The 24,014-nt window shown below is 38.7% G+C and overlaps 1 protein-coding gene across 2 annotated transcripts in view; it reads left to right on the top strand.

The window, feature by feature from the left end:
• Window positions 1-22,564, top strand: part of LOC139983547 (uncharacterized) — a 52,502-nt gene extending 29,938 nt beyond the window's left edge. The window contains exons 1-4 of one of the 2 annotated variants that reach the window (XM_071997177.1): window positions 16,182-16,418; window positions 17,371-17,456; window positions 18,238-18,378; window positions 19,534-22,564. In XM_071997177.1, coding sequence (XP_071853278.1) covers window positions 16,412-16,418; window positions 17,371-17,456; window positions 18,238-18,378; window positions 19,534-19,701 — 402 coding nt within the window. In that variant the 5' untranslated portion in view covers window positions 16,182-16,411 and the 3' untranslated portion in view covers window positions 19,702-22,564. Of the gene's footprint in view, window positions 1-16,181; window positions 16,419-17,370; window positions 17,457-18,237; window positions 18,379-19,533 lie in introns of those variants that run through there. The other variant, XM_071997178.1, reaches the window with a different exon arrangement.
• The last annotated feature ends 1,450 nt before the right edge of the window (window positions 22,565-24,014 follow it).

The raw sequence follows: 24,014 nt of genomic DNA, 5'->3' as shown, positions 1-24,014 counted from the left end.
AGCAGTAACGTTAATGTCATTGTTGGAGGCTGTACAGCTGTGCAGCCTACACTTTGGCCTAGACTCGAGTGCGGATCCATGTTTTCGCGTCCTTTACCTCTGATGGCATCTTGCAAGACTTTTGAACAAGATCGTTTCTGTAAATTAGATGCATTGGCAGTAACTTTTTATACTGCTCTCGTTTCTGTGTCCACTCATGGCCATAATGACCCGTGTCTCGATGCCAGCATTACTGAGTGTTGTAATAGTTGTTGCACGAACACAGTGGTTTGTGTATTTCTGACTCAGCTTTGCTTTTTCAGAAATCTTCACCATCATTTTGCCAAGGGTGTTAACCCCCAGCGGCTGGTTGTCATACCATACTTCTCCAATTCGATCTAAGTCTTTCTCAACCAGGTTTGCAATTTTCGGTTTATATCCAGGTAGAGGAGGGCAGTGGGGGAGTGAGAAGGGGAGGGATTTTGAGCCTCGGGCCCCAGATGATGTTAATCTGACACTCACCTTGGTTTGGGGAAATATGATACTCTTTAAAGAAAAGCTTCCCAAGATAGAGCTTGGATGGACACAAAACCAACCAACCCAGACAATTTACCTGACCTACTTTCAACATCATTCTCCCTGACTGTTTGAGAGTAAATGAAATTTTTCTTAAGTAAGGTCATCCAGGAAAGAACCTGGGCACGAAACACCAGACGACTGATTCGCTTTCAACCCCAGTCTCCATGTATCGAGAATGTGACTGTGTGATCCTCTTCAAGTATGTATCACGATTCCCCTCGAAAGGGAACGCAATGCTACACATGATCTTAGTCGAAGGCCGTGCCGGTGAAAATGATGCGCAATGAAAAAAACAATATTAAAATCTAAAATCCACAAGCGTTATGATATGCCGCTATGAATGGACATTTACACACAAATACAGAAAGCTGTTACGAATATTTGACTTTATACACCTCCACGAAATGAGAAATCAGTTAGCTAATCGAGGGCAATATAAAATGAAATACAGTAAGGCTCAAAGTAGGAATTCAAGGAGAGTTTTTATGCTGGCTGATAACGTTGGGGTCACCAATTTGGCGATAACAAATTAAAACGGAACTATTACTCACCAGTTCGTCAGCAAAAATAATAACTACGGTCCACTGGGTCTGTCCGTTGCGATAAAACTTCATAGGAATAAAGGATCCATCCATAATTAAAAGTATGTTAAGATCCTTCACAAAATATGAAAAGTCTATGTAACGAAATAAAGGACGGTTGCTCCAATAAAATAAAACGATGGCGGTCGGATAGGAACGTTTCCCAACTCAATGAGAATAATCCGATCGAAAGTAATCATAATGCAATTAATGTAGGCGATTAATGTAATTGGTAGCTCGTCGTGTTGAGCGGTCGAAGTCGAAAGTCGAAGTGGTGTGAGTTTGAATTAGCCATACTACAAGGGTAATTGAGGGCGCTATCAGTTGACGGAAACCAGAGCCGTATATAGAGAGAGTTTGGCCAACTGGCGATTTGTGACGTCACACGCAAACCATGGGCATCAAAATAGGTCCAGTTGTCGTTACCAGTTGCGCGAAACACGAAAAACACCACACACAAACACAATAGCATAGCAGCTGAACCCATTACGAATAAACGAAGCGACTCAGATTTTGGCAGGCATACGGGGAGCGAAATGCTTAACAGGTAAGTAATTAGAGTAGTCGTAAGGTAATGACATTTATGTTTATCTTCACACCGCAAATTAATATAAAACTAGCTGAAAACCTGTCATTACACTTGTTGATTTAACACCTCATAGTCATAGGCCTAGTAGAAACGAAAAGCACACATCACACAGTCCCGGCTAGGCTACATCACAGACGCACGACTATGCTTTAGGCTTGCGAGTCACTTCGCCCAACAACCATTTCGCCCAACTGCCATTTCGCCCAACCAGCCTGGTCATTTCGCCCAACCGCGTTGGTCATTTCGCCCAACCAGCATGGTCAGTTCGCCCAACCGTGTTGGTCATTTCGCCCAACCGTGTTGGTCATTTCGCCCAACCGTGTTGGTCATTTCGCCCAACCTTATTTTTACTAATATTCAGTCAGAATAATATTACTTTTTCTATTCCACCAGTTCAATTTGATTTATTTTGGGTAAGGTTACTTCGTAATAGGTAAATAAAGTGAGGTCCGCTCGATATCGATCGGAGTCTGAGCAGTTATTTCGGGTATAATGGGAGGATTACACTACTTTAGGCGTTTACGCATACAATGGAAGTTATATTATTATACAAACAAAGGGGAATCGGTGTGGAATAATATAACCGTTTCTATTTCACTAGTTCAATTTGATTTATTTTGGGTTATATTATTGGTAGTTATATTATTATTATTATTATATGGAAGTTATATTATTATATAAACAAAGAGGAATCGGTGTGGAATAATATAACCGTTTCTATTTCACTAATTCAATTTTATTTATTTTGGGTTAAATTATTGGAAGTTATATTGTTATTTTTTGGAAGTTATAATATTATACACACAAAGGGGAACCGTTGTGGAATAATATAACCGTTTCTATTTCACTAGTTCAATTTGATTTATTTTGGGTTATATTATTGGTAGTTATATTATTATTATTATATGGAAGTTATGTTATTATAAAAACAAAGGAGAATCGGCATGTTTGAGGAACTGAATAGTTGTCTTTTTCTGGAGCATTAAGTGGCCCTAAGAAGAGCCGTTTGCATATTTGAGGAACTGTAGTTTTCATCTTTCTGGAGGATAGTTCAGGAGCTGTGTAACCTCACATCGTTGGTCCGTTCAGGAAAGAGAGATGCCATACTAACTTCGGCGATTTGGAGCTGAAGTCTGATAGAGTTGAATCTTGGTGTGGAATGATGTTCGGAACAGATTGTACTGTGCCCAACTCAAACGAGGGCAGGGCTTTTATCCATCCTTTGGGTTTATCCCATGTGATTGACAGGCTGATGTCAATAATTGATGTTATTGCATTTGTGAGTCAGTAATCCGCAGTTATTGTTTTGGTCAGCCAAGCGTTAATCCGGTCAACCAGACGTTTATCGGAGGCCTATTGTTTGTGGTTTATTATTCCACACCTATTGTTCTGCTTGATGACTTCGGTCAAGGTTTATCAAGTCCGCCAGGCATTAATCAAGGGTATTGTTCACAGCAGTTATGTGTTTATCTAGTTCTACATAGTGTTAATCTAATGTTATACAAACACAGGGGAATCGGTCTTCATAAAAACCTATCAAACCTAACCCCTAAAATACTGGTCCATCCTACTGACTAACAATTCCGGAACGTTAAGTGAAAAACAATATATATATAAAACCCGTCCGTAATATTTATCAATGTAACCACATATGTAATCACATATGTAGGCCTAATCAATTTAACCACGACTTCAAGTTTCCTTAATACTCGGTTCGTATCCCGTAACGTTAACAATTCCCGACCGTTTACTATCAAACCTATCAAACCTAACCCCTAAAACACTGATCCATCCTCAAGATTCCTTAATATTCGGTTCGTATTCTGTAACGTTTCCTTACTAAAGTTATACAAAGAAAAGGACTTCAAGTTTCCTTAATATTCCTTAATATTCGAACGTTTACTATCAAACCTAACCCCCAACACACTGATCGGTCCTCAAGTTTCCTTAATATTCGGTTCGTATCCTGTAACTTTAACAATTCCCGAACGTTTACTTTTCAAGTATCATATTTAATCAAGGTTGGGCGAAATGACCAGGCTGGTTGGGCGAAATGACCAGGCTGGTTGGGCGAAATGACCAGGCTGGTTGGGCGAAATGACCAGGCTGGTTGGGCGAAATGACCAGGCTGGTTGGGCGAAATGACCAGGCTGGTTGGGCGAAATGGTAAGGTTGGGCGAAATGGCAGTTGGGCGAAATGGTTGTTGGGCGAAGTGTCCTGCTTCCTGCTTTAGGCCTACAGTAATAGATCCTTCAATTGAATAGTGTAGGCATTTACTTAAAATGGCAATTAATGTGAGTGGGAATTAGTGTGAATGGGTTTAAGAATGCTTTGGATGAGTACATTATGCAATATAATCGGGTATGCCTTTTGGGTCTTCGGTTTTATTTCTCTCATATTCAGTAGGGTTCTTGATGGGGACTTGAGTGTCCCTTCTGATCCTTTCTTCTACTTAACTAAACTATATACTTGAGTGTAAGAGTGAGCAATAGTTGAGAGTCTGTGGGAAAACCTAAGACTGATATTGTGGTGTTAATTTCTCAGGAATGTAGTACTAGGCTATGGTAGGTGTAATAGATTAAATGGGTCTGTCGAGAAAAATATCCTGCAACAACTGGATACTGGTGAATGTTGTAGCTTATGTATTTTCCAAAAACATATACCATACGCTCATGTCCTTAATAAGGTTACATGGATCACACTGACATATTACGCCTACTTGTCAGTTCTGTCAACTGAGCACAAGGCTGATGAAATCATTCAGTTTGTTATTATGCAGACAGCAATGGCCATAATTATAATTATTAAATTGTTACTTATTCTTCATACTGCCATTACTGGCCTAACCTGAACAGTGATGTATTAAAATGCAAGAAGTCTTTAAGCTTTTCATTTAAGAACCGTTTCAGCCTGTCCTCTTTCAAACATATGATTGGCAGGTTTCCACGTTACATAGCTTATCAAAAAGAAGCTGTTCTGTAAAGCAAGAAAATCACACATATGCATGCACACAAACACACCCATATAACAGTTTCTGAATATCTTTTCAGCTGCCCAAAGGTACTGGATTGCAAGCTCTGTTGGGTGAATTAAACAACCCTCATTGTAGTCTTTTATTATGGTCGGCTTATCTGGAACCAGCAATGATGGTGATGTGGATTTGACAGTACCTAGACAAAGTTTGTCTGACAAGCACTTTAAAAGCTGCTTTGTGTTGAAATGGGTTCACTTTGCTCAAGGCCATGACAGGATGACGACTCGACATCAGGTTGAACCATCTGTTGCAGAGCTCTATAAACCAGGCAGTTGTTAAAACATCCATTGGGTGACCCTCACAGTCTACCAGGCACCGCATCACAGAAGCAAAATGAAGTGTGTGTGATACCTTCATCTTATGAGAGCTGGATGGTGTACGTGTGGCCTCTGTTAATTTGGGAGATAGCTTCAAGTCTTTGTTTTCTTGAAAGCTGAGAAGATCTTTCAGTGGTTTCACACTGACCTCTGTACTTGACGATTCATGTGTATTTGCCAGCTGAGAAGGAAGCCAGATTTAAGTGCATTAACCAATGCTGACTTTTTTTTGGACATTTGGTACATCTGCAAGGAGGTGCAGGAAGTTGTTGGAGTTGCATGGATGTGGAATCTTGTTGATAGTCTGTCAGTCTTATCCACAGATTATCCCAAAGCTTCTCCACATTGCCACATTCAGAACTTATTACATTGAAAACTTGAAAATTGCAGGAATCTAACCAAGCACCCATCAAGGGAGTTTGTTTGTATAATTATTGAAAGCTGTGACATTCTGATGTGACAGATTAATGTGAAATATAGGGCAGTAGATTACCTTGTAAATGAACCTTGTTATTTGTTTGATTGTATCTAATGTTTGCAAATTTATAGTTGCATGCTACCAATTGAAACATAATTCTTTCTCTATAAATGGGATATAAATACTTCTCCTTAAAGGGTGTGAAGACTCCCGCACAAAGAAACGTCCAATGCCGTTAATCTGACCTAGTTTCGAATGAGGTGTAACAGAAGTGTTAGACACCACCATTGATCCCAGAAAATACACACACAGCTTGCTACCGTCGGTAAATAGACATTAGTGTACAGTCAATACATACATCATGGTCAATACCCACAACACAGTGCACATAGCAGCGTGGACATCTCAGGTCTAGATAAAAGATAACAATTAAGGTATAAGGTTTCATTACTGTCTGCATTTTGTAGCGACAAGAAGAAAACTTCACTTGCAACGGAAAGTAAACTTTTTCAGAGCGCGGCACGCGGTTTGGGGCGAGTCTTCAATGCCTTTAAATATACTGCGTCGGTTGTTGTCACTTGATCATTTGCTTGTGTGTGAGCAAAACAGCCTAAATAATATGTAAAAATTAATACAAACATTCAAATTGCCAGATATTTACTTGCTCAAAATTATTATCCAATCATGATTTGATGCTATCCTTGAGTCCATTATTCAGATGATGAGGCAGATTCCTTTCAACTCTCCATGATGAAGGTAAAACCTTATATCTTAACCAACTGCCACTGAGTGTCTATTTGAAAGTTTCAAACACACAAGTGCATTGATTAAAACAAAGACTTTATTGCTGTGGTTGCAGGAACTGGATTTCAGTCTAATAGTCACTCACTAGGTTTGTCTTTAACACAGTCTGCTAACTTGGCATAACTAATGCTAGGCTACCAGTACCATAATTAGCCTTGGCCTAGTGATCTTTGAAATGTAGCCTAGGCCCATGCTACTTTTGTAAATGATAGTTGACTGCATCCAAATTAAACCAAGGCCTAGGCTATACTTTTGAGGAAGAAAAAATTAGGCTGAATTCATGTTAGCCTAAATAGGCTAGGCCAATGCTGACGATGAACATTTCAAACCAAGACCATTTAACCAATATTAACAAAGTAGCCAATGAATATAGACCTAGCCTTACTAGTTTAGGCCTAGGCTACTTTGTTTTCCTTAGGCCTAGTTTAATTGGGCCTTATACTGTGCCATATTATGTAATGTCCTATAACAGTTGTAGTAATAGCAAGAATGGTCCAGGCCTAACTAAGCCCAGACCTAACTTATGCTTCGGGCTTAACTTAGGATTAGGGCTTTACGCTAATCCGGGCCCACCCTTTTACATTAAACTAAAAGTTATACATTTTAGGCTAGGCATAACCCAGGCATACAATAACTAGGAATTAGGATAGCTATATGTGCGACTGAAACTGCCGTGCATATGATTAGGAAAGCTGGCACAATAAAATAGAATTTGTGGATCGTAAAACGAGAGAGAATAGCCATAATGTAATTACAAATTTAAAAACCAGTCTGAACGTAAAATTCTCGCATTGCTTGTACATTACTCGTATTATAGTACTACTAGGGCTACGGCGGCCTAGGCTACACAGATTTTTTTCATTAGATCTCCACCTTGTTCTTTCTACTTCCCAAAATTCTTCTTCTTTCATGGTCAGTCGGAAAAGCAAACAACAAAATCCATGTCCTGACCGATTGCAGCATCCCCAGCACCATTTCTTTCATAATTTCGTACTTTTTCGTGTACACAAACGAACGTCTATACACTGTGAGTATGCCTGTCGCCTGCTATAAAGTTTTCAAGTGGACCTATTTTACCACCCTGTGTGGGCGTTGTCCCTCTCGACCAATCCAAATCGGTTACATGGTTGGCCAAACTCTCTCTATATACGGCTCTGACGGAAACCAGAGCCGTATATAGAGAGAGTTTGACCAACTGGCGATTTGTGACGTCACACGCAAACCATGGGCATCAAAATAGGTCCAGTTGTCGTTACCAGTTGCGCGAAACACGAAAAACACCACACACAATATATAGCAGCTTTGCACACTGTGCTCGTTGCGAACAAACGAAGCGACTCAGAATGTCAGATTTTGACATGCATACGAGGAACAAAATGGATATCAGGTAATGAATTAGAGTATGCATTAGTTAATGACAAAGTTTACGTTTACCTTCACACCTGAAATGCATAGAAAACTAGCTGAAAACCTGTCATTACACTTGTTTTATTTTACGCCTCATACTACTAGTCCTACTTTAGTCATACAAACGAAAAGCACACATCACAGTCCTGGCTAGGCTAGATTACAGACGCACAACTATAGCATCAGGCCTACATTAATAGATCCTTCAATTAAATAAAGTAGGCCTACACATAAAATGACAATTTATGCTTCACTGATCTTTTCAGGTTTGCCAAAAGTAGTTGTACCAGAGGTCATTGTATTAAACTCCAGAAGTTACATAGTAGGATTAATATTCGGCATAACTTTTTCTCTAAAGTCTAATACAACTTATACAAGGGTTGTGAATGGATGGAATGGTTTGCCTGAGAAGGTTGAATTGAAAGTAGTGTGAATGGGTTTAAGAATACTTTGGATGAGTACATTAAGCATTGTAATTGGGTATGACATTTGATGTCCTCGGTTTTATTTCTCTCGTATAGCCTTAGGGTCCTTAATGGGGACTTGAATGTCTCTCCTGGTCTTTTTTCTATTAAACTAAACTATATACTTGAGTGTAGGAGTTAGCAATAGTTGGGAGTCTGTGGGAAAACCTAAGACTAATATTGTGGTGTTAATTTCTCAGGAATGTAGTACTATGCTATAGTAGGTGCAACAGATTGAATGGGTCTGTCGAGAAAAAAAAAACCTGCAACAACTGAATACTGGTGTATGTTGTAGCTTATGTATTTTCCATTAACATATATACTATACGGTCATGTCCATAATAAGGTTTCATGGATCACACTGACATAGTGTGCCTACTTGTCAGTGTTGTCAACTGAGCACAGGGCTGATGACATCATTCAGTTTGTTATTATGCAGACAGCAAATGGCCATAATGATAATTATTAATTGTTACTTATTCTTCATACTGCCCTTACTGGCCTTACCTGAACAGTGATGTTTAAAAATGCAAGAAGTCATTAAGCGTTTCATTTAAGAATCGTTTCAGCCTGTCCTATTTCAAACATATGATTGGCAGGTTTCCACGTTACATAGCTTATCAAAATGGAGCTGTTCTGTAAAGCAAGAAAATCACACATATGCATGCATACAAACACACTTATATAACAATTTCTGAATATCTTTTCAGCTGCCCAAAGGTACTGGAATGCAAGCTCTGTTGGGTGAATTAAAAAACCCTCATTGTACTCTTTTATTATGGTCGACGTAGCTGGAACCAGCAATGATGGTGATGTGGATTTGACAGTACCTAGACAATAATTCAATAGCTGCTTTGTGTTGAAGTGGGTTCAACTTGCTCAAGGCCATGACAGGATGACGACTAGACATCAGGATGAATTATCTGTTGCAGAGCTCTATAAACCAGGCAGTTGTTAAAACATCCATTGGGTGACCCTCACAGTCTACCAGGCACTGCATCGCAGAAGCAAAATGAAGTGTGTGTGATACCTTCATCTTATGAGAGTGGAATGGTATCAGTGTGGCCTCTGTCAATTTGGCTTCAAGTCTTTGTTTTCTTGAAAGCTGAGAAGATCTTTCAGTGGTTTCACACTGACCTCTGTACTTGACAATTCATGTGTATTTGCCAGCTCAGGAGGAAGCCAGATTTTAATTACATTAACCAATGCTGACTTTTTTTTTGGACATGTGGTACATCTGCAAGGAGGTGAAGGAAACAGTTGGAGTTGCATGGATGTGGAATCTTGTTGATAGTCTGGCAGTCTTATCCACAGATTATCCCAAAGCTTCTCCACATTGCCACATTCAGAACTTATTACATTGATAAACTTGAAAATTGCAGGAATCTAACGAAGCACCCATCAAGGGAATTTGTATAATTATTGAAAGCTGTGACCTTCTGATGTGACAGACTAATGTGAAATAAAGGGCAGTAGATTACCTTGTAAATGAACCTTGTTATTGTTTGATTGTATCTAATGTTTGCAAAATTTTAAGTTGCATGCTACCAATTGAAACATAATTCTTTCTCTATTTATGGGATATAAATACTTCTCCTTAAAGGGTGTGAAGACTCCCGCACAAAGAAACGTCTCATGCCGGTTATCTGACCTAGTTTCGAATGCGGTGTAACAGAAGTGTTAGACACCACCATTGATCCCAGAAAATACACACACAACTTGCTACCATCTGTAAATAGAAATTAGTGTACAGTCCATACAAACATCACGGTCAATACCCACAACACAGTGCACATAGCAGCGTGGACATCTCAGGTCTAGATAAAAGATAACAAGGTATCAGGTTACATTACTGTCTGCATTTTGTAGCGACACAAAAAAAACTTCACTTGCAAGCAACGGAAAGTAAACTTTTTCAGAGCGCGGCATGCGGTTTAGGGCGAGTCTTCAATACCTTTAAATATACTGCATCGGTTGTTGTCACTTGATCATTTGCTTGTGTGTGAGCTAAACAGCTTAAATAATATGTAAAAAAATAATACAAACATTCAAATTGCCAGATATTTACTTGCTCAAAATCATTATCCAATCATGATTTGTTGCTATCCTTGAGTCCATTATTCAGATGATGAGGCAGATTCCCTTCAACTCTCCATGATGAAGGTAAAACCTTATATCTTAACCAACTGCCATTGAGTGTCCATTTGAAAGTTTCAAACACACAAGTGCATTGGCAAAGACTTTATTGCTGTGGTTGCAGGAACTGGATTTCAGTCTAGTAGTCACTCACCAGGTTCGTCTTTATCACAGTCTGCTAACTGTGGCTTTTTATGTTAGGAGTTTTTCTTCAGAGCACATGTCACCTTTGATTTGTAAAAAAAGTCCTGAAATTCAGGGAGTTAAAATTTACTGTCTAAAGATAATTTAAAAAGATTTTTTTAACTTCAATCGTCATTGTGGGTGTCAATTATGGGAATAAGGAGTTACTGATGCAATGACTTTCTGGCATAAGTGCATTTATAATGTGTTAAAACTTGAAAGGTGTATCATACTGCATCCCCCCCCCCCCTCTTAATTTGCACTCCATTGGAATGCACAGACAGTTTTGCTTATTAATGAAATACCAGTTAACACTAACTTTTCAAGTCTTCCTTTAAAACAGTCAAACGAAACCGTGCATTGCCTAAGCTAGGCCTACGCAATAGTTTGAACATTTCTTTATCAACATGTGGTGACAGGGCTCTTAAGATAATTCAGTGACCAAGACAAGAGTGTAGGGTAGTCTTTGCAATAAATATGACTAAGGCTAGGCTACCAGTACCATACTTAGCCTTGGCCTAGTGGTCTTTGAAACGTAGCCTAGGCCCCTGCTACTTTGATAAATGATAGTTGACTGCATCCAAATTAAATCAAGGCCTAGGCTATAATTTTGAAGAAGAACAAATTAGGCTGAATTCATGTTAGCCTAAAAAGGCTAGGCCAATGCTGACAATTAACACAAACCAAGATCATTTAACCATTTGGGCACTTGTTTATGGCATACTAAAAGGGTCTATATAATTAGGCCTGTATGTGTACACAGCTCACAAGTTGCCAATGAGTATTCACCTAGCCTAACTAGTTTAGGCCTAGGCTACTTTGTTTTCCTTAGGCCTAGATTAACTGGGCCTTATACTGTGCCATATTATGTAATGTGCTATAACAGTTGTAGTAATAGCAAGAATGGTCCAGGTCTAACTAAGCCCAAGCTTAACTTATGCTTCGGGCTTAACTAAGGATTAGGGCCTAGAGGCTAGCCCACCCTTTTACATTAAACATACTTTTTTAGGCTAGGCATAGCCCAGGCATACAATAACTAGGAATTAGGATAACTATATGTGCGACTGAAACTGCCATGCCTATGATTAGGAGAGCTGGCATAATGAAATCGAATTTGCGGATCGTAAAACGAGAGAGAATTGCCATGAATGTAATTACAGAAACCAGTCTGAACGTAAAATTCTCGCATTGCTTGTACATTACTCGTATTACACTAGGGCCTATGGCTAGTATGGGCCTAGTGCTACACAGACTTTTTTTCATTAGATCTCCATCTTGTTCTTTCTACTTCCAAAAAATTCCTCTTCTTTTATGGTCAGTCGGAAAATCAAACAACAATATCCATGTTCTGACCGATTGCAGCATCCCCAGCACCATTTCTTTCATAATTTCGTACTTTTTTCGTGTACACAAACGATAGTCTATACACTGTGAGTATGCGTGTCGCCTGCTATAAAGATTTCAAGTGGACCTATTTTACCACCCTGTGTGGGCGTTTTCCCTCTCGACCAATCCAAATCGGTTACATGGTTGGCCAAACTCTCTCTATATACGGCTCTGACGGAAACAGTAGCGGTGTCAAATTACGCCGCTACATAACCCCGCTGCTAGATGACGATATTTTACGAGTTTACACCGAAGGCCTTATGCCCTTTTAATCTAAAGAATATAATGTACATGTCTTCTCTATAACATTGCACAAATATAACTCGACGGCCTAGTAAAAACTGCTTGGTCGATTTCCTGGCCCTGGTTAGTCATCATTAAAACACATTATATGCCATAAACGTACACGGCCAACCATATAGGTACAATAATAACGTTACAAGTGCCTATGTTGCAAGAGCTGAATTAGTATTGATAACGCAAGGTCGTTGCGGATAAATACCATTCACGTTTCTTGCTTGCAACTTTCTGCAAGATGTTGTTAACTCAAATGCGTTCAAATGTTAGAGAATTTACGAATTGTTTTAAAGAAGTGTGCTACTCAAGGAGATCTATTTTATTTACATGGCAGAATTAACTGTTCGCCCCCACAATTCTTTGCAAATCTTGGTCTGGATTTTTGCCTTCGTAGCAAACCTGTGAATTTGAGATATGCTATGAAGGGTGTATGTTGAGCTGGCATACACCAGCCAACCATGTAGATAATGGAGCGGGCTAGTATTCCCAATATTGTAGCGCGCGTGCGCACTGCGCAGTACAATAATTACTGGAGGAAGAAGGCATTTATATTTCTACAGATCTCCGGTATCATCACCATCGAATAGTTTTTTATTTGGAAAGATATTTTGAAACGGTGCAAGTAGAAAGGTACGAGGATAGTAAACTCTCGTGGAAAGCAATACGTTTAGTCGGTACAGATCGACATGAGATGTGTTTTTATCTCAAAAGTAGGTTCTGACCTTATGTTGTTGAGTGTATAGGGTCTCGTATGCACGAAAGGAACTATTAGATATACTTTGTTTTTATTATAGTTTGTATTCAAACAGTTTAATGTATTGTATTAGTATATACTGATTTTAAATATGTGTCAAATTAGTGATCCTTACTACGCTGTTCTCATAACTTGGGGACAATTTAAGGAGTGAGAGGGGGATAGTGTGATGTTGGTAATCATGTATGTCGCCCTCTAATTCTTTAGACTACAAGTCACTGTTTTTAGCCACATATGACAGTGGACAGTGACGTAAGTATTGCAGGTCACGTGACATCTGCTCACCAGCTCAGCTGAATCTGATCTCGAGACTTGTGAATCAGTTTTCGCTCCCGTTCTGAATCGTTGGTTTCGGTAGTAGCCCTGGCTCCGACCATTTTGGTCGTATTTGTATCTCTTTTGAATACGTCTTTTATACAATGTTGTACGTATCGTTATTTGGGATTGAATGTCGGTATTGAGACCAAGTTAGTATAAATATATATATATATATATATATATATATATATATATATTATTATTATTATTAGAGAAAACCAGAGAATTAAGATATAACTCATAATTGACAAATAAGGAGTAAGTTTTAGAAAATAAGTAAATGGATTTTCGTTACATTATATATATATATATATATCTATATATATATATATATATATATATATATATATATTATATATATATGTATATATATATATATATATATATATATATATATATATATATATTCACATATTTACAAACACTTAGATAAATTTACCAACTGTGAGCGGCTATGTGACAACAACTCATTCAAAATTAACGACTAAGCTCCCACTAAACTCCAGCTAAGGATCAAAGAAAGCCTACTTATCAATTGGGATAAACCTAATCTCAACAAACAGCTTGACTGTCCAGTGCTATCTTTGTTGAGTTAATTTAATTGTCCTTGTGTGTTATTGCTGGTGTACACTTGTTTGGTATTACTCGTTCATTTTGCGTTTGTAACCTGATGATGAAAGTCGCTACTTTCGAAACATGTCGTTCTTTTTGTATTAATTTTGGTAAATAGATGTATAAGTTAAAGTCTGTGGTGTTTCCAATTTTTTTAATATCGAGTTTTGTGCTAGGTAGACCATTTGGAATATTATCCACGATGTTGCACAAAAATATATTGCATTGCTATCCATTCCTCAGCTTCGTAAGCCCGTAAAACTATGCATCAAAGTCCGCAAAGCAGAACTGGACATTAATTTTCTCAGGAACTGCCGCCAGTTTGGCGTTTTTCCGAAGTTCTTATGCTTCACGATCCATCATGCGGACAATGTTGACGTCCTTTTAATCAGAAAGAGACTTTAAAGATTGCACTCAACAAACTTTGCAAGGAGAAAGCTACTCTTGCCAATCAGTTGGCAAAGGATATCCAAAATGTCCGACAAAAAGTGACTGGCCTCGATTGGTGTATTCTCAAGAAAGCAATCGACTTTAATGTGGAACGAATTTCACGCAATCTCATCGCCGGACAGGAAAGTAGACTTAAACGCTTTACTAGAAATTCAACACTTACTTTCCGTAGTCACGAAATCATTAAGAACTTCTCCTCTTACCAACTGAGCCAAGATGAAGAAATTGTCCTAAAATATGGACTCAGTTTTGGGATCCACCCACCCTTCCTAAGAAATCTAATGTTCTTACCAGCTTTGAACTCATCCACAAATTCGTAAAAAGTAATCTCAAGGATCCTGCACACGCCGGAGTCGTCAAAACACATCTGGCTTACCTTCAAGCCCTCGACTACTGATATGAAGAAGTACAAGATTTTGAAGAAACTTAAAAGTGATTCAAGCATCGCCATTCTAAAACCTGGCATAGGTAACGGAGTTGTTATTATAGATCGTCAAGCTTACAACGAGGGAATTAGCTCAATAATCAACGATGAAACAAGGTTCAAGAAAATAAAGATTGATCCAACGCTGCGCAGAGAAGGACAGCTACAAAGATTTCTAAGAAAGCTCAAGGGCTCAGGGTTTTTCCCGGAGGACACTTACATGAACATTTACCCTACAGTATCTCATCCTGCCAGAATTTATGGACTGCCTAAAATTCACAAATGTACTAATAACAATTCATTTCATACTTTTCGTCCTATTGTTTCAAGTATTGGTACTTATAATTATAATTTGGCAAAGTTTTTGAGTGATCTTATATCACCCAACATTTATCTCGATTATTGAACTCAGGATTCTTTCTCTTTTGTCCAGGAAAGTACATCTATGGACATATCTGATCATTACATGGTATCATACGATGTAGTTAGTTTATTTACCAACATTCCACTTTCTGAAACTGTTGATATTGCAATCGATGCCACCATGCATAAAATTTCAGGCATTGGTATTGAAAGGCGGGATCTCCAGAAACTATTCATGTTTGATACCTCACAAACGCATTTTTAATTCAATGGTTATTACTATGATCAAGTGGACGGTTTGGCAATGGGTTCATCATTAGCACCGGTGTTGGCAAATCTCTTCATTGGTCATTTGGAGAAACAATTTCTGAATGATTCATCTGCCCCATCTAAACCTTATCACTACCGCAGATATGTTGACGATATTTACTGTCTTTTCCGAAATGAGGGTGAAGCCATCGATTTCCTTCAAGTTATCAATACCCGGCACCCTAACATAAAATTCACTATTGAGAAGCAAAAAGACAGTACGCTACCTTTTTTGGATGTGTTTGTCAGCAACATTGGTCATTGCAACACTTCCGTTTATCATAAGCCCACGTACTCAGGGTTACTAACCAATTTGTCAGTTTCATTCCGTATTCTTACAAAATTGGTCTCATTAAAACGTATTACGCTACTTTCGAAACATGTCGTTCTTTTTGTATTAATTTTGGTAAATAGATGTATAAATTAAAATCTGTGGTGTTTTCAATTTTTTAATATATATATATATATATATATATATAATCCGACACGGATTAAAATAATCCGATTTTCCAAGACTTCAGCATACTGTTACTCGAGTTTTCACGCCTGCAGTGTGCGGCGATCATCACACAACTAGACGTAAACAACCGTGTATGTGACCTTAACCAGGAAGTTTCCATAAAAACTCCCTGCCTTAACATCATTGAAATGTCCGTATTCCGTATAAGGTAAAAATTTGTATACTGTCTTGTTCAGTCTTGCATGAGTTTTTCTTTCCCAGTAAAAACAGGCCCTCCCTATCCAAACTTATCCAAACAACCTTTACTCTTCAGTGGGTCATAAAATTCTGAAACGCAGAACATAATGCAACTTGCTGTTACAGTTTGCTTTTAACTTCCTGGTGTTGTCTGTACATTAATCAACATGAGTCAAATTGATAGTCGGCAATTGGCCTTTTGTTCTTGAATGTGAAGGCTGAGTTGCTACAGTAAGGTGATAGCAAAAGTGTCGTCCGCCTCAAACTATTGTCGGAAAACTTTCTATCTGAATTCACTTCATTGTCGAAATGTCTGGTGAGTAGTTTCTTTTCTCTGTCTCTTTGAATAAATCGTTTTAATCTTATTTTGAATGGTACGAATGATGTGATGTGGCTAACGGGTTCCTCCGTGCGGTTGTGATTGCAAACACGGCTGTACCATTAAGGATGATTCTCCAAAATGAAAAGATTTGTGGCAAATAGGGTACTGCATTTCTAAACTGAAATTGTTCCGGTTACTAACGTCACTGACTGAACTCGACTCAGGGATATTTATGGCTCATTCGATTGGCTGTAACTGTACAGATCAACGTTTCATTTAGGCTGGCGACAGCTCTTGTGGAGATGATGGAGTGCACTGCAAACCAAGATGATACACACTGTCGATATATGATCCATGTTAAATAGTTACTTGTAGTAGGTCATAGCTATTGAAATGACGTTCGCAAGAGTGTTGAGATCTGCACTCGAAATTTAATTTGAATCACTGATAATCAAAGAGAATTGCGTAATATCATGATATATTTTCTTCTTTGTATACTACACTCATTTCTCAAAATTAAATTTGATTACTGGTAAAGGAGTGAACGACCACTATTATAAACCAATGTGGTCTCCAAGTATGATGAGAAGCTTGTTAGAAAGGCGGGCAGTGTCCCAGACGCTACCATCCCCGTCACTCACTCACACTAACATATACCTACCGTACGCACCCGCACACATTAATATTAATACAACTATACAGTGTCTATACGAATAGCTTAAAATTTTGTACTGATAGGGTTTGAAATAGCATCAAACTTTGGGCGGATAGAGTATGAAATAGCATCAAACTTTGGGCGGATACGGTTTGAAATAGAATTAAACTTTGAAATGCTTTGGTACGAAATAGCATTGTACTGACAGGGTATGTAAAAGCAACTTTGCATCATATAGTTTGAGATAGTGTCAAACTTCACTGCCTATATTAATCTTCATCTCTTCACTAGCTGAACCTCTTTACATCCCAATGGATGAAGGACCCAGTCAAGGAAACTCGACGGGGCATCTTCAGACCAACGAAATGACGCCAAATGTAAGTAATAATGAATATCAACTGGAAGATCACACATTTTTGTTCCCTTCTCAGTGCATCAGTAATTCTCTCCTACTGTATCCCTCAAGATTGATGACCGTGTCCTTTTGTTTTGTATTCTGACCGAGGACTTGAACAAAAGAATTCCTGGTCCTCGGTTGTGATTTCTAAAGAATCATCACGTCCTCAAAAGAATTCTATTGTATGGAATATTGTTAAGGTTAGGGTACATGGATTTGAACAATGGAAAATACAATGGGGTTCTCGGTCTGAATGTAAAACAAACATGTGTGTGGGGGGTGTATACAGTTACGTGTCATACATTCATTAGGCCTACATTCCGTATTCGCGTTCGTTGTGTCCCGTACCCTCTCAACCAGTTTAAGGTACAATATATTCTATAAACGGTTTGTGAATACTCCAAAGTTTACATTCCACCCTTTTTGAAGCACTCATATGGAATATTGTAAACTTCGAGCCTTCATCTAATAGAAAGGTATATTGTTCATACAAGCACTTTTAAGTGTGAACTGAGCCTTTTTATAAACTATAGAAAGAGAGAAAAAATGGTTCACAACGACTGTATTCATTTGATTGTTTGTCGCTGGGAAGATTGTCGGGGACGCTTTTGAACTGACTTTGCGGGTTGCTTCGTAAAATCACAGTCACATATCCTACTGCCCTTCGAAGTTCCCCTCCCTTTCCGTCTCAGGTTTAATTGAACCCTACTCCACCGCCTCTGATTGGGGTTAATGTTCTCTATTATTGTTTTTTTGTCCAGGGTAGGCCCACTAGGCCGCCACACCCCCAGACGGTGACCAGAGTGTCCACAGAGCAATTCAATGACTACCATGAGTTAGCAATGTGTAGCCGATGGTGCTGCCGGCTACTTGGAAGTTTGGCAATTCGGAAGTCCGATGAGGTATCAAATAACATGAATTCCTGAATTTCTGAATTAATTTATCAAATCCTTCATTCATTCATCAATTCATTCATTCATTCATTCATTCATTCATTCATCCATTCATTCGTTCATGCATTCATTTATCATTCATTGATTCATTTATTGATTCATCCATTCAATCATTCATTCATCCATCCACCCATTCATTCGTCATTCATTTATTCATTCATTCAATCAACCATCCATTCAATCAATCATTCATTAATTCATCAATTCATTCATTCATTCAATCATTCATCCATTCAATCCTTCATTCATTCATCCATTCACTCTTTCATTCCATTCATTCATTCATGTATTCATTTATTCATCCATTCATCCACTCATTCATTCATTAGATAATGTATTGAGTGAGCACTGACTGCTGACTGACAAATAAAAGGCACAACTAACTTTTGCTTTCAGGAATCACATCAAATGAAATGAACCGACCAAGTGGGGCAACCAGGATAGGGTAATAATAACTTGGGAAACATAAAGACACACAAGTTAACAGTTTGTACATAAAATGATACCAAACTGCTCTCCCACATCATAACTTGGTCACTTCTATCACTTCTACGGGTGATCTCCGCTGATTTACGACTATTTGTCCTAAATATTAACCAAATTCAGATGATGATAAATGGGCCTGTGCATTGCGTATAAGTTCTTCCCTGTCACAAACGACCCAGATCTAGCGGCGCAAGGAATTCAACGCTCCCATGTATTATCTTTGTGGAATGACGAAACATATGTATATGTCCATAGCTTTATGCCAATTTGCACCGAACATTATTTTGTGATCACTAGCGGTGAAAAGCGTACATACTTGATATTTCTGTAAAGATAATGAATTATTCATGACTTTCCCCTCGCCAACCAGCGAAATGACACACCCATCCTCACATATCTGATGTGGGTTGAAGTACAGTATTTCATCTCCCTTTACATTACATGTCGAGACTATAGGGATTTATATAGGGATAATAATCTTGATCAGGCCTAGTCTGAAGCACACGTACACACTGCCAATGAACTATCAACGGTTTCCCACGTAACGATGACCGAAGTGAGTCTTAATCCAGCAAGCTAGAACAGGCTTAAAATTGCCATTTTTCTGTTCTTCAACAGGCACGCATTCGAGCCTCTTACGGTGATATGGTCGCGGCAAGAGATGCTGCGGAAGAAGCCCGTAGATTAGCTAACCAAGCGATCACCATCGGCTGGATAATGTGTATCGTCGCCACGATAATGGGTGTGGTTGTTTTAGTTGTTTTATGTGTTTTATCAAAGGAATAGGCCCTTATTCGATCCCTCTCCTTCCTTCCTGTCTTCCTCCCTCCCTCCTCTCTTCCCATGACCTTTCCCTCCCCAGTTCCCATCTTGTTACCCCTACCCTTGACCCTGCTCTTCCCCTTTCCTTCTTCTGTCCCTCTCCTTCCTTCTTCCCTCCCTCCCTTTCCAAAAACAACTGTCATGAGTTAAATCCATGCCGTGGCGTTGTTACTATACAAGGAATGTTGGTAATATTTCTTGTTAACGAAAGTAATCATTTCTTACTGAATTTAGAACACGTCGTTATGTTTATGTGACAATTTGAAAATAATACACTTAATTTTGGAGTCAGATGTATACGGTAGCACCTGGATATGGAAGACTGCAGCCGTGACGTAATAAAGACAGGATCCGGGTTATATCAATTTAATAACGACACGTACAAATGTTTCTTTATGACACGAAGTAAAAATTGTCCACGTTAGATTACTTATACGTTTAATGAAGAAGAAATAATTTTACACGGTTAAGCATTAACAGAACAAATCTTAATTTCTCCTTGATTTGATTTATTATTTGGCGTTGAATTGCACTAATCCGCGTTGTAAATATATATATCGTCCATAGCATAGTGGTTAGGGTGTCTGTTTGTAAAGCGGGAGGCCCGGGTTCGAATCCCGGTGGAGGCTGGAAGTTTTTTCACTGTTCTGGATTTTCCAACATATATATATATATATATATATATATATATATATATATATATATATATATATTTATATATCAATATATATGTGTGTGTGTGCTGTTCTGTAGTGATAGATTCCCGCCATTATACGTCTTGAAGAGCATCGAGTAACATATAGGTCTTGTTTTACAGAAGCGGACGCCATTTTCAAAAGAAGCTGTTATTGGCCTATTTAGATCGCGTCTCTGAAAGTTGTTAGTTTGGATATGGATGAATTACAACACACACCAATATTATTGCGATACATCTGAAATATTAACAACGCAAAGGTTACGATAAAGTGACTTGTATTGAGACCACAATCAGGTTGCATCATTAAATTTATTTTCGGAAAAAGTCTGGTCAAACTAACTTCAAGGGTCAAAACTTTATATTTTCATAAATTTGATGTGCCAATATTTCAATTTTGTAGTTCTTAAAGTGTTCTTTTTGTTGGAATATTAAAGAAACGTTGTTATTAAAAACAGTGAAATTTTAATGAGAAATGTCAAAGAGTAAATTGTACTTCAAAAGATCAAGTTACACTGAAAAAATCAAAATACTGTAATTCGTGGTACAGAACCCAAAACGGATCCGTATTGTCGGGAAGCATTAATGTAATTTTTGAGTTAGCCGTCCCTCAAGCAGCGTCACATGTCCCTCAAGTTGACGCTCGAAGACAGTGGCTCCCCTCGCCCCTCTCCCACCCCACCGCCGATGAAACTCTAAACAGTACGTAAATAACATGTGTGAACTTAAAGCTCTTTGCAGCGTTTACCCACTTACCCACATTATAAAACGAGTTTGAGAATATTAAATATTCAACGAACATTCTGTCATTGCAATGCAAAGATCTTCAATTTATTTTTTACTTCGACTTTTTTCCAAAAACTTTACAGAATTGTTGAAAAATATGTGAAAAACAAAGTCTAGATATTAAATTTAAATTTCTTCTCTAAAAAAAATGAATTTGAGACAACTAATGAAGCGGATCAAATTGACACAAAATAATGTCAGTTTACCGAAATGATACATCTATAGAAATGTATCAGATAAGGTCGTAAAGCATTCTCCTCTGGTCATAAAGGCAGGCCATATTGCAAAGAATTCTGAGTTTGAGAGTCACCGACAAGAATTTAACAAGGAAACAACACAGGTGGCCTGTCAATTGTGACATTTTTGTTTGTACATATGATGCCGGGACAGATGGACGCGGCGTAGATTTCTGCCATTGAGGAGTGAGGCATGGTATGTCCCTTCTGAACCTAGATACGAGCCGACTAACAGATTATTTATACAAAGGATGACATCTACAAGTGGAAGCAAACTTTTAGAACTCGGTCTAGTTCTTCTTGTAGTACTTTCTTCAATACACATTGCCTTATTTGAGTAGACCCACTGTCCTGCCCCTATTTGCTTTCATTTTTTATTTCTCTTTATTTTCCTCATTCCATACCAAAAATACTGGGCGTCGCGTTTTTTATTAAAGATAAAACTTAAAGTCGTTGGAAACATCATTTAACGGATAACAACAAAACATCGCTCAGCAATTTCATACAAAAAAATCATGCTTTGATGGGTGAATTTATTACCGAACATTTTACGCCGTTCAAGCAAAATTAATTACTATTCTCTGCGTTAAAATGGGGAAAATAATCACTTAACTGACATTGGTAATGAATTATTAATACATTTATTAATGCCTGATGATCATGAATTCTTAATACAATATTATTGCGTGATGATCATGAATTATTAATACAATATTAATGCGTGATGATGCCTATTATAATACTTTGAAGGTACTACCAAACACGTCTAGGCACGTTTACGATACTGTTTCCCGCTATGTCCGTAGTCGTGACCGTATCTGGCCTCTTCAGTCTCGACTCTACTTCTTCCCTGATAGGCAGGGCGTGCCTGAATTGGTCGACGCTGAGCGACCATTTTCTCTCTACCTGCTCTCTCAGATTTCCATTGACTAATACTTCGGAAAGGAGGATGGTTCATATTCCTGTGGTTGATTTTATCATCATCGTCATCCTCGCCGTCATCATTACCGTGGTGTGGACGGCCGTCATGATCTTCAGAACTGTCGTCTGTATCGTCATCATCTCCGTGGTGTGGACGGCCGTCATGATCTTCAGAACTGTCGTCTGTATCGTCATCATCTCCGTGGTGTGGACGGCCGTCATGATCTTCAGAACTGTCGTCTGTATCGTCATCATGTCCGTGGTCGTCATGTCCGTCTTCGGGTCTTCCAATCAGAGGAGGTCGCGTCCCGATGTAGTCAATTGGGGGCGGTCTTTCTGTAGGTTCAGGTCGGCCGTGGTCGCCATCATCTGGGCGTCCATCGCCAGTAGGATCGATTGGATGATCTCCATGGTGACCGTCATGATGCCCTGGATGATCGCCATGGTGTCCGTCAGGGTCCCCGGGATGATCGCCATGGTGACCGTCATGATCTCCAGGTCGACTTTTGCCGTCTTTCCATTCGTAGTCATCATCTGGTCTGTCGTAAATGACGTCACCACCTTCTGTCACCACATTTCTAGAGCGGTCAGGTGAGAGAATATATATAAATATAGAAGTTTTCTCGTTTCGTAAAGAAGACATCAGTTCAAGGTTTTCAAGTCTTCGCTTTAAGATTGGGTATTTTAATAAGGGGTTAATCAACGGTCTAGCGTGCGTTACTTACAGGATTAATGCACGATCGGGGGATAATGCAAGCGATGCACGAGGGCGGAGCGTAGCGGAGCCCGAGTGCATCCAGCGATAGCATTCACACTCGGAGTACATTAATCATGTGAGTAACGCACGCTAGACCGTTCATTAACCCCGTTCATTCATACACTACCATTTGTGTGGGGGGAAAATCATAAAACAAAACATTTTTGGTTACATATAACCAAAGATTTATTAAAGTGATGCCCCGTAAGTCGAATTAACGACTAACAACCAGCATTACAATGTACATGTGCAATTATAAAGTAATACTGAACGATAGTGAATAATTATAAAGGAAACGTCTTTGAAAGGCTGTCATTCATAAAAGATGAACCATAATAACATTTTAACTAATGTTTGGCAATATTGCGGCCATAAAACTATTTTTGAAAGGTCTCAATATCAAGGAACTACAAACAATTACTAGTTGGCTTCATCATATCAATACCCTACAGCTTCTGGTTCCCATAGCACCCATTCTAGGGACAAACATGTACGTATGGTATACAGTCATACGATAACATAGTAGGCCTTGTAATGAACACGTACGGTACGTACGCACACTCACTTGAACGTACATACTACACAGTGCTTGGCACTGCGGTCGTTTAACTTTAAATTTATAACACTATGAGCAACATAACGGCCTTGCCAACATTTAATTACGGACATATACTGGATATATTTAAACTCAAAGCATCCACAACTGTTTGGTGTTTTAATACGGATATCACTATGAATTTTGGAAGTAAACATTCACAGGACTTTGGAAAGAACATTTGGAAAACAGTTTGGACATGTTAGACGTTTCAGCCCTAGCAGCAGCAGTAACGTTAATGTCATTGTTGGAGGCAACAGCTGTGCAGCCTACACTTTGGCCTAGACT

Source organism: Apostichopus japonicus, chromosome 16 (assembly GCF_037975245.1).
Source record: "Apostichopus japonicus isolate 1M-3 chromosome 16, ASM3797524v1, whole genome shotgun sequence".
In the NCBI taxonomy this organism is placed as follows: Eukaryota; Metazoa; Echinodermata; class Holothuroidea; order Aspidochirotida; family Stichopodidae; genus Apostichopus; species Apostichopus japonicus.
The sequence above is the reverse complement of the archived record's forward strand: the minus strand, read 5'-3'. Positions and strand labels throughout refer to the sequence as shown.